This window comes from Podarcis muralis, chromosome 6, assembly GCF_964188315.1.
Source record: "Podarcis muralis chromosome 6, rPodMur119.hap1.1, whole genome shotgun sequence".
Taxonomy (NCBI): domain Eukaryota; kingdom Metazoa; phylum Chordata; class Lepidosauria; order Squamata; family Lacertidae; genus Podarcis; species Podarcis muralis.
In genome coordinates this window covers 42,074,593-42,092,395 of record NC_135660.1, presented here as the reverse complement: position 1 = coordinate 42,092,395, position 17,803 = coordinate 42,074,593, and the positions used below count along the sequence as shown (strand labels likewise).

Genomic DNA, 17,803 nt, shown 5'->3' with positions numbered 1-17,803 from the left:
CCCGCCCCCGATCAAGCGTTGTGCGTCTCCCACAGGGCGCAGCGCTAAGCCGCGAGAGGGTCATGGTGCGGGTGGCTGTAGCTGCGCGGCTCCTGCGCCTGCAGTGGCAAAAAGGCCCTGGCCTGCGCCCCGCGGGGACTGGGGCGGGCAGCGCGCCCAGGAGGTTTGCCGCGGGGGCCTCGGCAGCGACACCCCCCCGGCGCCTCGACCTGCGGGGCATCTACCCGCCCCTGGCCACCCCGTTCACCTCGCAGGGAGAGGTAGATTACAGCCGGCTGGAGGAGAACCTGCGCCTCTACTCCGGGATTCCCTTCCGAGGTAGGGTCGGCAGGCGAGGCAGAGCAGCGGGCGGAGAGTGGAGAGGGCGGATGCTGCAGCAACTTTCTACTTTCTGGAGACGGATGTGGGTCGCAGTTTGTTCCTGTGGGGTTCCGGGGGCGTTGGCAACGCTGTTGACTACATATCCACACCATTCATTTAAAGCGCTATGATGCCACTTGGAACAGTCATCGTTCTCCCCAAATAATCCCGAGAGCTGTGGTTGGCTAGAGGTGCAGAGAGTGACGGGCAGCGCCTCTCGTTTAGTCATTTGAGGCGAAAGGAGACATGCTGCCCTACCCCGCTGCTACCTGCCCTCCCAGCCCTACTGGAGCAGTGCTGGATTCCCCTGCACACGGTGCTGAGCCGAGGGGGTGCAAAACTGAGAAAATCCATAATTGAGAAGATCCATTTTGGGGCACCCAATTTAGGCCTCACACAGAGCGCCATATTACGAAAGATTACTCCAGTCTGCTCCTGGCTGGAGAAATGGTGCTGGCATTGGCACGGATTTTGGGTGAAGTCGTGCCAATTTCCAGCGAGATCTGGCAAAAATTGTGTGAGATCTCACACAATTTCAGTGAGATATTGCCTGAAATCTGTGCGATCTCTCCCAAAGTCTGCACTGGTGTTGGTGCCACTTCACTGGCGGATGGTGGTGGGACAGACCCACAAAGATGCTGCCTCGGGGCTTTCACCGCCTGAGGCAGTGACCTCACCCTACCCAATGGCTGTGCAGGCCTTCCTAAGAGTACTTAGGAGACCCCTGTTCCCCTCCCAGAGCTACTGTTTCCAGAATGGTTTAAGACAAATCCCTCTTCATGGGGGAGCTCTGTGAAGTGTAGCTCTTTGAGAGGAATTGCTCTTCATTCAATAGTAAGGTAGCTAGGAATAAGGACCCCAATTCTTGGAATATCCTCTCCAAACAGATTTGTGGAGATCTTGTTGCATCCTGGAAGGCAGGTTCACAGTGAACTAGGGCCACCTTCGCTATAACTCTGGAAAGAGAAACAAAAAAAAATCTCAATGCCTTTAAGAGCTACCTGATACACAGAAATGCAACGTGTCTTGCGAGACCTTCTGCCCTGAAGCTGATAAAGGCACAGAACGTTTTGCAGGAAAAATGGATAAGCAAGTGGTTTCACTGTATTGTAGGCACAGTTATTCCCAGCCAGCTGGAGGGGGTGTGTGTGCTGGATGCACATACTGTACTGAAAGGTCCTTCAGAGCTAGCACCGCTACTTCTCCAGTGGTGACAATTTAACAGAGCAAAACCAAGCCTTCCATTTACTTGTTTCATCCAGCGGGACCTTTTCCAGTAAATAGGAAAGGGGTACACAGCTGAATTGTCAACTATGCTATTTCTTCAAAGACACACATGGCTGCCCGCACGAACTTTGGCCATCCTTTAACGCTCTGCAGGAGATGGGGGAGGAAACTGCATTTTTGGCGTATTTTTCCTTCCCCTCCCCCCAATGATGCTATCCTAGTCTTCACTAGCAGAGGACAACTTTGCATGGATACCCTGCCAGTAACCGGCTGCCATACTTCCTGGATTCCACATGCCCAGGCATTTTTTCCGAAAAGGTCCTGGTTCACCACCTATCCAATTACAGTGACTGCCCTTTTCCAAGTGTAGTTACTATGTTACTGACAGTTCCCCATCCCTGCTTTTATAGCCTTACCTGTTTGATTTCTGTCTGAAATACAGCTGCTAAAGGCACAGGAGCCCTGCCAGGAAGAAGTCACTAATGCTGCCCAGCATGATTTTCTTCTCCTGGGGGTTTGGACATGGTTTGGCAGGCAAGAGTAGAAAGCTTCTGTAACTCAACTGTTGTTATAGCTGTGAGACAGGAGTCTTCATTTGGTTGCTTACTTACCACCTTATTGACTTTGTGGCCAAGCCCACTCTTAGATCACCAGACTGCAGCTCCGGTAACATCCTGGTTAGACTACTGTCATGTGCTCGATGTGGGGCTGTCTTTGAAGACTTCATCAAATCTTCAATATGCTCAAATTACAGCAGCTAGGAGGAAGCAGTTACGAGTTACCAGTCTCTGCAGCCACAGCAGGCGCTGTGATTCTCCAGTGGTTTGACTTTACCCCCGGAGGCACACTTCATGAGCTAGACTGTTGCCTGGAACATGTTCCTGTGAACATACCTTGTCCATTTTAAAAGTTCAGCACTGGCTACCAGGAAAATTCCAGGCACAATTAATTCCCTGTCATGAGGGTGTTGACATTTAAAGCTGTAAATAGCCTGGAACCAGGGTGCTGGATAATACCTGATTTTAATATTGGCTGCATGGGACTTTCTCTTGCCATTAGAGGTACAGCAGCTGGGGAGAGAGACCTCAGTGTTGGCACCCTCCCCAAGCAGATTTATGGAGTCCTTTTTGCACAATTATTGTTTAAAATACAGGTTAACACTTTTAAAAAATTCATCGGGGTTCCTACTCCACTCCTAGTTCTTCTAGTTTTATTCACTGCTGCTTTATTGTTTTCTACTGCTATTTGGCTTGTTTTGTTCGTGTTCATTTGTTTTACATTTTATCATGTTATATATATATCTCTCTCTATATAGCTATATCGGTATCTCCACACACACACACACACACACACACAGACAGAGCACGCTTTTTTTCAGCCAGAACTTAGTTGGGTGCCATTGCCATTATAAGAGAACAAGGGAGACGTTCATGGTGAGTTCTGGCACCTCTTCTTTCACACACACACAATTTTAGTGTTTTTAGGTTTTGGCGTTTCTCTGTTGCTTTGCTTAAAAGCAGAACATAAACTCTTGAAATGAAAATGGCTGAGTTCCCCATGGTGGAAACAGAAACCCATTGCCAACTCTCTCTCTCTCTCTCTTTGCAGGTTTTGTGGTGCAGGGTTCCAATGGGGAATTTCCCTACCTGACTCAACAAGAACGCCTGGAAGTGGTGAGACGGGTGCGCCAAGCTATGCCCAAGGATAAGCTCCTGCTGGCTGGTACCGGATGTGAATGTGAGCAGCATGCAGGGGATGGGGCCCAGAGGATGCCATTCTCCAGCCGCACCACATCCTGAATGAAGATGCTAGAGCTGAGCAATGATCTTATATAGGCATTTTCTATCCCCTGCTTCTATCTCTGGTTCTTGGAGCCACTTAATCTCACTGAGCCCATCCTTTGGTCCCACAGGCCTCTTAAAACCCATTTATTATTTTTATCCATTTATCCTCTTTGTCCTCCTTCCTTTAGCAACTCGGGGCACCATTGAGATGACAGCACAAATGGCTGACAAGGGTGCAGACGCTGCCCTCGTGGTGACGCCTTGCTACTTCCGGGGAAGCATGACCAGTGCAGCCTTGATTCATCATTACAAACAGGTGAAGGATGAGGTGCAGGCATCTCCCTGGTCAGAGCCGCAGGGACTGGGGGGGAAGGCTGAGATGGTACCAAGATGGTGGTAGCTTGTATTACAAGTTGGTTGATGTTGCAGGCATGAGTGGATTTTCAATAGTAATGCAATTAAAATAAATACCTTTAATTCTGAATTCAAGTGCAACTTCTCCCTAAGGTGCTTAGGGTTTTTATCGCAGGCACCAGTGTTTGCCTGGGTTAAAAAGTATTTATTCAGAAAATAAAAAGCTTATTTGAGAAAGTAAAAGATGTGGGTTTGAAAGGAGAGTGCATTTGGTCTCTAGCTACCTTGAATTTTAGAACAAAGATCTGTATATTAAATAATCATTCTCTGTGTCTAATTCAGATCAGTGATGATTCATTTGCAGGGTTCGGTGTAGTATGAAACATGTGCTATATCTCCACAGCTTCTGAGCAGGGTACCCATAAATCAGAATGAATAAACACTTGACTTGCTTCTTCCAGGTCCTGTTCCCTTTCATTATCACAATGTTCTTCCTTGGAGTGAGACTGACCTTTGAGTATTAGTTATTTAGCTTGTGTATGAGACGTTATTTATTTATTTCATAAAAATTTCTACACCACATGATTGTAAAAAAACAAAAAATCGGTTTACAAAAAGATTTTTTTTTAAAAAAGGAAAGGTTTACAGCTATGCTTTAAAACATACAAGAGTTAAAATACTAAAGCAGATTAAAATTACCTCAACTTTCTAAGCACCTGGGTAGACTTATCTAAACAAGAATATTTTTAGTAGGTGCTGAAAAGAGTTAAATGGTTCTCCAAGTCAAAAGATGCTGGCAGACGCTTAGGGCCACCTGGGAGCCATTGGCTGCCATGTTAGGGCTGCAAGTCTTGTTGAACATTGTTGTGTTGAAAGAGTGGAGAAACGTAGCCCAGAAAAATTAGCATTTTGTTGCAGGGATGATGAAACCTGTGTCGCCACTACAACTCCCATCATCCCCAGCCAGCATGGCCCAAGGGTCAGGGATGATGGGAGTTGTAGTCCTGCATAATCTGCATGGCCGCAGGTTTGTTGTATTGCTTCACACTGAGAATTTAAAAAACCCAGACCTGTCCAGTCCCAGTGAAAACATTGGCTAGTAAGTGTAACAGCACACACAGTAAGTGTAGCTATACAAGATCAACCACAGCAAGGGGATGACTAGAGTTGACATGGATTTTACTATGTGAAAGGAAGCATGTGAACCAGTCTTTGAAGGGTAACCTGCTGTGTGGAGGCTTCTCGCAGTCTGCATGTGGTTTTCCCCATGTGCCACGATCATGCTATTTTGTGTCCTCAGGTAGCTGAAGCATCTCCAATCCCTGTGATACTCTACAGTGTCCCGGCCAATACGAATCTGGAGCTGCCCACCGATGTGGTGCTCAGCCTAGCACAGCACCCCAACATTGTGGGGATCAAGGACAGTGGTGGCAATGTGAGTGAAGGGGGGAAGGCCGGGTGCTGAGACAAAGCGGGTTGCGTCTTGGGGTGCTGGCAAGAATCTGAGTTGGAGGGCCTGTCAGTATTGGCCCTCTTAAACAAGCTAATGGCCCACAGGGAGATCTGGAGACCTGCCAGTATGCCCCTCCTCCTAGAGTATTGAAAGATTAACTTTGAAGTAATCATTTCCCACAGCTTAAGGCTGTTTTCCAAGTCAGGACACAGCCAGGTGGAAGTTTCCCCACACTCTTACTTTTCATTAGCTTCGTTAATGTGTAACCCCAAAAATTTGGATCCCCTCCAAACTGATGCGAAGGTTTTGTGCTCTCTTTAATAACCCTAAACGCTTAAACACTCACACGCAGACACTTTCAAACTGTGGTCCATCCTGCCAGTGGAGCTAAGGAATCAGCAGTAATAAAACAGCTCCATTTGCTTATCCCAACAAATCCATCAGGAAATATGTGACTGGAAAGCGGCTGTGATCTCTGAACCCAGACCTTCAGCGGTGACTCTACAAGTGTATTTCACCTCCTTTTGGTATTACACTGTTACCTAAAAGTTCAGCACCACCTTTGTGGGCCTCTTGTCTACCCAGGAATTCGGCAGGCTGTGCGTTAACGTGACAGCACCATGTGACCTAAGACTACCACCCTTTGCTTAGTAGCATAGTCCATCCATCCCTCCCCACTTGATGTTGAGATCGCCCATTGTAGGGAGAGCATTATATAAGTGAAGCAAAAAGAGGGGAGTAGCTTTAGGGGCTGATGCTCTTCTTAAGACCAGGAGCTGCCTGGTAGCTTAAAGGGGACATGAATAAAGCAATGGCAGAGTAGCGATTTCATTGTCAGCGTCAACTGCTGCCCCCTCATTTTGATGGATGCCTACTGCTGTCCTCCTCTATCAAGTGATCCCATCTCTTGCCAGATCACCCGCCTTGGACTGCTTGTCCACAAGACCCAGCATGAGGACTTCCAGGTATTGGCAGGATCAGCTGGTTTTCTGCTGGCGAGTTACATTGTAGGTAGGTGATATTGGGAGCTGATGTCCATATGGGGCAGTTCTGGGGAGAGTGGCTGGCTGGCTGTTTCAGGAGATGGGGAAGGGTTACAAAATAGCCTAGGGTGTGCATTATAACATTTGTCAAGAGATTAAAAAAGCATTTTCCAACTTGGTTACCCTTGAGCAGAGTATGATCTATCTTCCTTCCTTCCTTCCTTCCTTCCTTCCTTCCTTCCTTGGGTTGGAAGCAGCTACAGGGAGCCCAACATTTGGCCCAGGCTTTGCTAGTTTGAAATGAGCAGAGAACGAAAAAATGCTGGGGAAGTGGTGTGTGTATCATGCAAAGATGCCTGTTTCACTGCCTAGGTGCCCTATTATTTTTTTGATGGAACTATGCTCCTTGCTCCAGGTGCTGCTGGAGGGATTTGTGCCCTTGCCAACGTGCTTGGCTCTCCAGTCTGTCAGCTTGAGCAACTGTGCTGTGCTGGAAGCTGGGATGAGGCCCGTGCACTGCAGCACCGACTCATTGAGCCTAACATTGCGGTAAGAGGCAGAAAACGGGAGGAAAGTGGGACGTAAGAAGTGGGAACACCCCACTTCCTTGGGAATGTATGGGGAGGAAAAGGCCCAACTGGAAGAGAGGTAATGCTTTGGTAAAGCTCCCAACAGAACAACATACAGTTGTTGCTCATGGTCTGGAACACAGGCTGTGGGGCAAGTCCTATCCTTCCCCATCCTTTGCAAACTTGGTCAGCAGTATGACCAAGCAATTGTGTTTTATTGCTTGCCCTTTGGTCTTACATTTCTTCCACTTTGCCCTGTCCTATTCTGTGTGAGCGTCGGTGTTCTGAGCCATCTCAGCATTCCATTTTTATTTTTGTGACAATTTGGGGAACGTCAGCCATTCTTTGGGTTTTTCTTGGCAAAACCTGTGACTTATTCACACCACAATTTTCTGGATTTTGCAAAAGCATGATATGCAACTGTGAATTTTTATTTTATTTTTTGGCAGTTTCTTTTCGTCTCCATTTAATAATTTCAGAAACATATCTGGGGCTTGTAATTCTAGTACTAATCCTCTGGAGCCCTTGCACCTCCATCCCAAAGCTTGATAAGCAAAGAAAACCTGCTGGGTGCATGGGTGGGGAAAATAAATAAATAAATGAAGAGAAGAGAACAGTTTCCCCAGTTCTCCATGTATTAATTTATTCCTCCCCACCGGTGTAAGATTGCATAAGTAAAGTGAGCGCAAGTTGTAAGCTTGTATATCCTTGTACTAGTAGTACTTTATTAGACCTCATGTAGTCTAAGAATTAACCAACCACTTCTTCAAATGCACATACACTGTTGACTTCAAACGTTCACGCTTATGATCTGCACCATTACCTCCTTGCCTGAATTGATTAAGTGTCAAACAGGAATTCCTGGGTCATAACACTTGCCCATATCTAATGTTCTGGACATTCTGTGACCACAGACAAGTCCTTGATGGTGCAGTTCTTCAGTTTCTGCAGGCCTAGAGCTGAGTGATGCTTGTAGGAAAAGGGGGTTCACGTACACCTCTGCCACACTGCAGTTCTGAGTGCCCTGCACTGTTTCTCTTTCCACAGGTAACAAGCAAGTTTGGAGTCCCAGGCCTGAAACAGGCCATGGAATGGTTTGGTTTAAATGGGGGCTTCTGTCGCTCTCCCTTGCTCCCGCTAAGTGAGGCACAGGTGAGGGAGCTGCGCCAGGATTTCACCTCCAACGGATGGCTCTGAAAGACGAAGCTGTTCCAGGCAATGGTTGGAACCTTGAAATGGGCAGCAGGCATATTGCCATCCAGTTAAGCCCCGAATTTCATATCCTGCAGCTTACTAAAATACAGCTCATTCAACCTACACCGTTCATTGGCATGTTTGAAAACCAAAGTATTATTACAAGTGAAACAGCATAATGAAGATGCCAGAAAGGTTTTCAAATGGGCAAGTAAGCACTTTTCATGGCAGTAGCTCTGAATTCCTTTTCTCATAGAGGTTCTAACCATTCCTTCTTGGAATCGCCAAATTTGTCCTTAGCTGGGGTACTTATCTATTGTATCAAATTGACCATTGGGGGCCCATTTAACATTTGAGTGCCCGAGGCACTATCCTTTCAGGTTGACTTCCTTTCCCCTGCTCCCCCAGCTGCCAAAGAGAAAGAAAGCAGACCCCATGTCCTTTGCTTTTCTAAGGGGGATCTGGATAACAGCTGGAGCCAGCAAAATTAAAACTACCATGGTCTGCCAATGGACAGAGTTGCAATCCAACAATATCTGGAAGGAAATAGGTGCCTCATCCACCTACTCCCCATCATTACAATCTTCCAAGGTGATGTCAAAGGAGTTTGCTGCATGACTACATGGCCTACTTCCATAAGTTAGTAGGTGCTGACCAACTGCAAATTCACAAGGTGTGTAAGAATGGAAGAGGGTGGAGCCATATTTGTTTGATCCATAGATTCATGGTACTGACTGGTGTTAGCTCACCAACTAGGAAGCACCTTTTAACAGGGAAGATGCTTTATTTGCAAGATAATGCTTCTTGGGGCTCAGTCGCTTGCCCTCAGTGACAAAGATCGCATGGGTGGAATTAATCTTTAGAAAAGTATGTTCTCCAGGTAAAAATGCTTTGACCTGTCTACTATCTCAGTAATGGTACACTCTGCTTGCAAAGGGGAAATAGAGTGACTGAATAAATGGTGAAACCAGCACAATTTCAGGCCAGAGCTGTGCATTGAACCAAAGGAGGGAAGCATGGATTGTCTGCACAAAACAAAAGCAGCATACAGAGCTGAGTGTGCCTGCTGCTGTATTCCCCACATAAAGATGATTAGAAAGGCTATTACAGCATGCACACAGCCCACCCTTGCTGATACATTACATCCTTCCAATAGGGGGAAAAAGACATGGAGGCAGAGATTCAGCAACTCTTTATTTGGCCAAGGCCCTTACATGGGCAGAGACACAAAAGGCACGAGGGTGGCATTGACACGCAGACATTCAGTGTGGAGGTGGGCTGGTAACAAGAGGCTCCAGCATGGCACTTAGGGACACACACACCATGCAGGTCAATGCTTGGCTAAGAACACCCCCCAGTCCCAAAACAATCCCATGTTTACTTTCAGTGCACAGAAACACAAAGTGGCTGGGTAGAAACTAAGTCGCTCTTCAAAGGCCACTCAGTCCCAACTCAACCCCCCAGCCCATCATTTCACAGGCTGATATCCCACAGCTAGCTTTCCCCTTCTGCTAGCCCAGCCCTATATTTCCATTCAGCCTGCGAGGACCCTCCCAGGAGCTGTTTCTTTCTTCCACGTCATTGCCCCAGCTTAGCATGCAAATGTATTAGGGATGCCCTGCACACACTCAAGTTTTGGAAGTCTCCAGTGCTCACTTACTTCCCCTACCAAAATGCTCCTAAAGAGCTACACAGCATTACCAGATCTCAGTGCAACCACCTCTTTGGACCTAGTGGACAAAATGGGGATGGACACCACTTCTTTTGGGTATCTACAGGGCTGTGTGTATGTCATTTCTCTGTGACTGCATTCAACAATAGTGGACACAGCAGTCAGCATCATGAGACTCGGTTGTATGTTTTAAAGCAAATTTCTAGCCGTTAAGGCAGCAAAAGATAGGCTTAAAAGCATTCAGGCAATGCCTGATGAAATCTGAGAAACTGGAAGAGAGAGTTAGGGGATGCACAAGTGTTCAAGAGATACGGCATTAGTGCTCTCCAAAGCACTTTTGCCTTTTCCTATTACTACCAAAAGCAGAAATCATGCAAAATAAATAATTATATGCCAATTGTTTCCGCGTAATTTATACATGTTGCAGAATTCAGCTTTTCTTTGTACAGAATTGTCATTTTTGAAGGGCAGAATACACGCAGCCCTGTGTCTATGGCACTATGGTGCATGGATGCCATGCAACAGCTCTGGAAGATCTCTCCCTCTGGGTCAAGGAGCACAGACCTTATATAAGGGAGAAAAGCTGACTTTCACCGAAGAGGCAGTCCAAATACTCACAGTGAGAATGGCCCAAGTGAACTGGATAAAGCATCAGAAAGCAGTGGCAGTGCGTCCCAGATATACTCTAGGGCCTAAAGGATGGCAGGCATTGCAGCTCAAGTCTCCTTCTTTGGGCTGATGTACAACATCGGGGAAAGGCACATTCAGAAGGTCTAGAATTCTGCAGTATATAAATTTTCCATTTTTGCATTAAAAATAAATAAATAAATAAATAAAAGGAACGAAGAACCCCATTGAAGCGACAAGAGAGAGAACCAGAGGTTTAGGGCTGTGGAGGGCAACAGGAAGCTGTGCTAAATGCAAGTTCCAACTTCTCCCTTGAACACTGAAGACTAATCTCATGAACTCTCAGCTGCACTAGTATCAAGCTAAGAAAATGGTAAAATGATGTCTAAGCATTAGTGAGTCACTGCCTCTAAGGTGGTGGTGGGAGCACACCCCCCCCGCTGTTCCCACCGCAAATGGGGCACTAGAAGACTGTCCTATGGAGAACGCTCTTGACAAAGGAATGCCACAGCCTCAGGAGTGACAGACTCTCTGTTTGGGAGGGGACAGTGGCTCTATAAGTTGAGGTTTGGCACTGGATTACACTATGGGGGCCAGGCTGTTTTAAGGAAGTGACTCAGGTAGGCTGCCCACCTGATAAGGGCTGATTTGGGATCATCTACCTCCTAGAGATGGTGTCTGTCTCTGTGACTCCTGCACTCCACACTCCTGCCAACCCCCAGGATGAGCTGCAGTTTCATGGGAGAGTCCTGGGGTAGGGTGCTTTAGAGCTTGCACCCATCATGCTGTGAGGCCATGCGCCAATTTAGAGGCACTCTGAGCGCGCTGGACCACTGCCTGGCACTTCTCCCGTCGCAAGAGTTTGTTGTTCTCAAAGAAGCCTTCATTGCGGGGGATTCCGTGAGAGCCATCAGGAAAAGTCAGAAGCCCTTTGGAAGAAAACAAAACATCATTATTCAGCAGGGCTCAAGGCAGAGGATCAAACTTGCAAGACTTCAGCTCAGGAGAGCCGAGAATGCAGAGCTGTGAATCAAGACGAAGCACTGGGGTATATGTCAGCCTATATTGTGCTTTGGAGGATGGTGTTTGCCCAGTTCTCACTTCTCCCCATCTCACACTGCAGCCGTCCTTCCAAAATAGATTTAGCCCTAGAAGATCAGTGTTGCTGCTTGGCTACTCCAAACAAGGAGTTTGCAGTACTCACCAAAGCCATCAACACGTCCAGCCTTGAATTCTCCCTCAAAGGTCATGTTGTCATACCGTGTGAAGACTCCAACGCCGTTGAATTTTCCCTGTACAAACTCCCCTTCATACCTGCGTCAATAATAGGATTGTGTAAGGATAACGTACTATGGCATACAGCCAGAAACTGAAAACACCAGGAGGAACACAGTATTCTGTACAGAAGGCAAAGAGCCAAAGGGGCATCACTAAGGAGCTCTTTAAACATGAGTCTGTAGTAATCGCAGTGACTACAGAGAACCTAGGATGAGGATGGTGTAACAGCCAAGACAAAGAAGTGCTTGCTTATGGTTCTGAATCACAGAGGCATGCTCACATACAAAAAGGGCTTCATGCTAGGCATAGCAAGGCATAGACATTCTTCCAAGTCCAACAAGACAGCAGAGCAGCCTGCTCCACAGAGCTGCCTTTTACTCTTATTTTCTTGGGGCTGCTTAGGTCATGCACATGCACCAAATGCAAGCCTAGAACAGTGTGTGCCCCCAGCCCTGTACCCACCTGGAGCCATCTGCAAAAGTGAGCACCCCACAGCCATTGAAGAGACCATTCTCAAAGTGTCCCAGGTAAATGCTGCCATCAGCAAATGTCAACTGCCCAACACCATGCCGGCGCCCTAGGCAGGGAGAACAAGCAGTATTGCTCTTTTGTCAGTTGTCAAAAAGGGAACCATGGTGCCCATTAAGCAACAAATCAATGAAATCTATGGTGACACTTTTAATTTCAAAAAAGGGACAAAAGGAATAGGATGTGGGCAGTGGTAGAGGTCATGCTGGCTAATATGTCTTACAGAGAAAGAATGTAACAGACCCCTGCTGTTGCTTGTTCCTTCTACCATCCACAAGGCATGCTGGAGCTTAGTATGCATTCATACAGAGACTCACAGTGCAGACACAATACCGTTCGTAAAGGGCTTTGTGGACCTCAAGGTTGCTAAGTTTGATTGTGCAGCCAGTGAAGGATCTCCGAGTCTCCAATATATCACATGCATGTTCCTAAAGAACAGTTTTTGCCATCCACCACCACACATAAACAACTGCCAGCCAATGGGAAACAGTGGCCAAGAAGAGGTTCCTTGTTCTCTCCATGTCTTGATGGGAGCACTTGTGGGACCAGAGCAGAGAGCACTACCTGGGAGAGGAGGTTGGGACCACAACAGGGTATAAGGAGCTATAGTTCCTTCCCCACATGCTATGGTCCCAGTCCAGATAAAGCCCCCTGCACTTAAAGGCACAGCCATATAGGTAATGTAATGTGTAGTATGGCCCCTAGAGAGGAAGTTATATGCAGTCCGCCAAGAACAGATACCGTCCCCTGTACTTGGCTCAATGAGGGGACCCCACTCTGCACTTGGCCAGCCTCACTCACCTTCCTTCCACTCCCCACAATATTCCTCCCCGCTGGAGTAGGTGAAGGAGCCCTTGGTCAAGGTCATGGTGCCAGCTTTCAAGAAGGCAAGACAACAGCTGCAAGAAAAGATGCAGGAGTTTGAAAGCAGGATAAGATGCCTATGGGGAGGAAGAGCACTTCAGAAACTAGGGAGAAGTACAGCAAGCTGAGGAGACAGGAAAGCCACATCCACCAGTTTTGGATCCATGCAGTATGAGCAACATGCATGTGAAAAACTTTCTGACAGTAAGAGCTGTTTGGCAGTGGAATGGTCTCCCTAGGGAGGTTGTGGACTCTCCTTCCTTGGCCACCAGTATGAACTCTGAACAGTCTATACTATACTGGCATATTTATTACAAGGTAATGCAACTCCCTTTTGTTATTCCCAATCCAATAAGGAACTCGTAAGTTTTTATCCCGCCTTTCCTGCAAGGGACTTGGGACAGCATGTCTCCTGCCCCCCCCACCCGAATACTCACAACAATCCTGTAAGGTAGGTTAAACAGAGAGAAAGAGAGAGAAATTAATGGGCTGAAGTCACCCAATGAGTTTCATGGGCTGAGCCAAGATTGGAATTTAGGTATTCCTAGTCCTTGTCTGATACTCTAACTACTACACAACACACTCAGTATGCAGGAGCAAAACTCTCAAACACATGTTCCCCCCAAAATAGGGTATCCTACCTTAGTAGGGAAGGACACACAAGGCTTAAGCCACAGGAGCTCAGCTCCCAGAGCTGACCTGGCATATATGTGTTTTGCAGACTCCTGCCCTATTTCTCCACATCAGTGCCACACAGAGCAATTTCCTGCCTCCACCAGACAAACGTATCCATTCTTTCCACAGGAAATTCAAGCCTTATGGCTCACGTTGCTATTTCTTCTTGGGTTTTTTTCACCAGACTAGACTCAAATGCAGCTCCAGCACAAAGGGCTCTACCTCCATGAAACATTCATGTGTGGAGCCCAGATGGGGACCCAGCCTGGTGCTTCCTATCTCAGAGGCTTATTCAGGCAGTTTTCAGCATTAAACGCTGCTATCTCCCCCCTCCTACTATCAGCAAGAGACTAGTAGAACTGCAAAGTGCCCAGGCCCCTTTGTACTACATGTTTACTACATGCAGATGGATGGTGGGTATTTTAATGTATGTCATCTCCCCCATTTATTTACTGTTTGACAGGTCCTAAAGCAACTAGCAGAACCTACAAGTTGAATTCCCTGCTTAGTATTCCAAACACCCGCCTAGAACTCTCCATGGCTTGGCAAGGGCAGAAATCTTTGTGCCAGGCTAAGTAGGGATAGCCGGAAGGAAAGTTTACTGTTCAAATCCATCTACACTTGGCTCTGTCCAGGAAGACAAGTTACATTTAGAAAAATATAAGGAGCTTTCAAGGCCAGATCAAGGGAAGGGGAGGGGCTGAATAATAGAATCATTACCATGTTGTTCTAAACTGCCTTGGGGGTGTTTTTTGTTTTGTATTTTTGGAATCAAGTGGTGAATAAATTTTATGAAATAAAGTAAAAAGATATAAAATGACATTATTATTATTATTATTATTATTATTATTATCATCATCATCATCATCATCATCACTGATTTATTAATCTTCATCTAAACAACAATCTCAAAGCACTAAAAGCCCTGATCTGAGTTACTGCGCAGCAGGCTTCTGAAATCTTTGGAACTTACAGAAGACCTTCCACCGACCACAGCAACCTACTGGGTGTGTAAGGGAAGAGGTGGTTGCTCAAGTAACCTGGTCCTGAGCCACATAGGGCCTTGTACATCAGAAGCAATATGTTGAACTTGGTTCAATAGCAGACTGGCATCCAAAGCAAATTGCACAAGTAGGGAGTTATATGGAGGTGGTAGTTTGCCCCAGCAATCTAGCCATCTCATTCTGCCTCAGCTGCAGCCTCTGAAGCAACCCCAAGGGTAGCCCCACATAGACTGCATTGCAGTAATCTAGCTGTGACATTACCAATGCGTGGACAACTGTGGTCAAGGTATCCTGGTACAGGAATGGCACTACTGACTTGCAGACACCTGCACCTCCAGAGACAGATCTGGATCGATGAGAATTCCCAAACTATACCCCTCCTCCTTCAATAAGACGTGAAATTTTGAAACATTGGAAGTTGTGCTTCTGGCTATCTTACATTGCAAACCCAAACAGACAGAACCTTTCTTTCTTTTTATTTCTTTAGAGGCATGCAAGCTAGTGGGCATTACAGAATCCTGTGGCAATGAATTCCATATTGTACAGAGCAAGTCTTAAATCAAAAGTGTTGCCTATCAATTTCAACCAAATCATAACTCTGAGGACTCCACACAGACAACATTCAGAACAATGGACAAAACAGCTGTAGATCAGCATCTTTGTAATTGGAATATACAACTGGCAAGCGAAAAGAGAAAGGAGCCCCTTGAGCAAGGAAGGATGTACACTACATCAATGAGCTCACAGCGGGCAATGACATGAGCTGCCTGGAAGCTCTGTGGGAAAGAGGAAAGCAATGAGAAATGGGAAACGTGTGTAATTTGTATTACTGGAAGACAGAAATGCAACCACCTAAGATAATGCCTACCTTTTGGGAGACAGCAAGTAGGGGTGGTATTCAACTTGGGTTTACTCAGAGTTGGTACATTGAAGTTAATAGACTCAACTTAGTCATGTTCATTAATTTCATTGGGTTTTACAGTTAATTTCATCAAGTAAAACTTACGTTTGATTTTAGATGAAAAGGGAGATGCTGCAGCGCTAGAACCCAGACCTCTCCAAATAGAAACACCCTACCCTAGCAGGGGCAGCAGATAGGTGGAATCTAGAGTCAACTAATTTTAGTTTTGTCCCCATCCTCCTCCCTGCTGAATACTAGAGGGGCAACACTGAGACCAGTGAGGAGGAAGCTGATGGCCCTGGACAGGTGGTAAGTAGGAAGGCAGGCAGGTGGGGCCTGGCTGAGGGCAGATAGAGGTTGGTGGGGCAGTGCTCCATTAGCCCCAATGGACTAGCACCTAGTTCTGGAAATAAGGAATGGTTAATTTATTTTCAAAGTCTACAGTGAATGATAGCAAATCAATACATGGTAGTGCTCACCTACCAAACTGCTGCTGTAGAGCAGGGACCCTGCTGTACAGGGTCCTGCTGTACAGCAGGGAAACTAGCATCACTACAATCTGAGCCCAGATTTGAGGCTAGCCTTAGACTTGAAGTCATGTAATAGTGCAGTTAACCTGTTAAAAGTCCAGGAGACAGAAGAAGATATAAGAGGTTCAGGGTGCATTAAATGTCAAGATGTAAATAATCACTACTCTTTTCACCACAAATTACCAACACACACACACCAACAAAATAACTGGAGCAAAAAGTCATCCTTATGAAAATACAACTTTAATCTGTTCATGTTTGGAAGGCAAGATATACTTAAGAATCTTCTTGTTAACGACCAAAGCTGGCTGGAGGGCTACAGAGGAGGAGATGAGGTTCGCCTAGTCTCCAAGGGACCACGCGATGGCTGTTGCTTCCCTGGAAACAATTACAGTACAACAGATTGCTGGAGCAGAGCGATCCCAGCTGCTCTGCAGCAGCAGCAAACCAGGCGTGTGTAACAGTTTCTCAAGCTGTGAAGAGGGACACCCCAACCCACTCGGAAACCAGCAGAATTTGGCAGTAACCATCAGGTCGTCTTACCGGGCAGCGGGAGCCTGGCATGAGTCAATTAAAACAGAAAGGCAGCTACAAAGAGGGAAGTGTGCCGCTATTATGTCTCTGCTCCAGCTCTTCAAGCCGCGGCAAAATGCCTTTCAGGCAGCCTCAACACTCCCGAGTCACCACGGTGCAAAATCACAATCGCCAAACAAACGAAACAAAACCCCACAACTCTCACACAGCTTCGCCCCTGAATTCGGGTCCTTGCAGGATGCTGAAGTCACGCCATGCCGCCCGGCGAAGCCACGCCCATGCCCTAGTGCCACTCCGGCTACTCCGGCCACCAAACTCCCTAGGGCCCTGGGTGCCCGAGCAGCACCCACAAAATTCCCCAGGAAGGGGCCGGGCACCCACAAATTTCAGCGCCGGGGTCATGCACGGTGCATGGCACCCACGGTCTCGGGACCCAGCTGGCTCTCGTGCACCCGCTGCAGGCAGCCCCCCGCTACCACCCTTCGCCACGCAGCCCTTGTGGGCGCTCTCCTCCGCCGCGCACCCCAAAGCCCCCGCAGCCCACCCACCCCAGCAGCCTCCGCACAGCGGCTCCAGCCCAGGCACCGCTTCCCCTCAGCCCTTCTGGGCGGCATCCCCGACGGCCGCGCCCCTCACCTGCGCTCCGAGCTTCTCCGCAGCTGCCACCAGCCCCACACCCCTTCGGTCTCCCCCCATCGGCCGCCGCCCCCTCCTCCCTCCTCTCCTTTCGCTCCGTCAGTTATGCCAGGCTTCCCTCACACCCACCACCCAGGGCAACCGCCCACCAGGAACCATCCGCGCACGCCGTTGGCTGTTGCCCTGGCAACCCGCAGTAACGCGCCTCTTCATTGCCCAGCCTCCCTGCTGAGCTCCCCCGCCCTTCCCACAGCAGCCTTCTTTGTGAAGGGCGAGGAGGGTTCCCTCCTCCTTTTTCTATTTTTTTTTTACAGGGCGGCCATCTTTGTGAGGGGCAAGAGTTCTCTCTTTCCTTCCTACCACAGGCTAGGGGCTGCCATATTGAGGCCTTTCTGTACTCGTTTCCTTTGAGGGCAAGTTCCTGTTGCTGTCCTCAAAATACATAATTCATGGTTTAAAAAGGGAAAATGTGAAGAAGCAGATGCTACTTTGAAAAGAAAAAGAGATTTCTGAAATCAGGGGAGTGTGTGTTGTTTGTGTATCATTTGTTTATTGTAATGTAACAAAAATGACATAATTTAAAATGTTTGTTTGGTGGGGGGTTTTTTATATGTCACAATTTTATTTACT

General features: G+C 47.3%; 2 protein-coding genes across 3 annotated transcripts; one reads left to right on the top strand and one right to left on the bottom strand.

Annotated features, from left to right (window-relative positions):
- Positions 1-20: 20 nt before the first annotated feature.
- On the top strand, positions 21-8,047 carry HOGA1 (4-hydroxy-2-oxoglutarate aldolase 1). The gene is made up of 7 exons (XM_028730561.2): positions 21-318; positions 3,196-3,324; positions 3,560-3,687; positions 5,026-5,160; positions 6,093-6,189; positions 6,577-6,710; positions 7,778-8,047. The coding sequence occupies exons 1-7, from the start codon at positions 63-65 to the stop codon at positions 7,925-7,927; spliced, it is 1,029 nt and encodes a 342-aa protein (XP_028586394.2). The 5' UTR covers positions 21-62; the 3' UTR covers positions 7,928-8,047.
- A 1,058-nt stretch (positions 8,048-9,105) lies between these two features.
- On the bottom strand, positions 9,106-17,325 carry MORN4 (MORN repeat containing 4). 2 transcript variants are annotated; one of them, XM_028730565.2, is made up of 5 exons: positions 17,174-17,324; positions 12,831-12,928; positions 11,964-12,078; positions 11,428-11,537; positions 9,106-11,152 (listed from the first exon to the last, which is right to left on the bottom strand). In XM_028730565.2, the coding sequence occupies exons 2-5, from the start codon at positions 12,895-12,897 to the stop codon at positions 11,004-11,006; spliced, it is 441 nt and encodes a 146-aa protein (XP_028586398.2). In that variant the 5' UTR covers positions 12,898-12,928; positions 17,174-17,324; the 3' UTR covers positions 9,106-11,003. The 2 variants fall into 2 exon arrangements, with proteins under 2 accessions (XP_028586398.2, XP_077786272.1); XM_077930146.1 differs by lacking the exon at positions 11,964-12,078 and having other exon boundaries at positions 17,174-17,325.
- Positions 17,326-17,803: the final 478 nt, after the last annotated feature.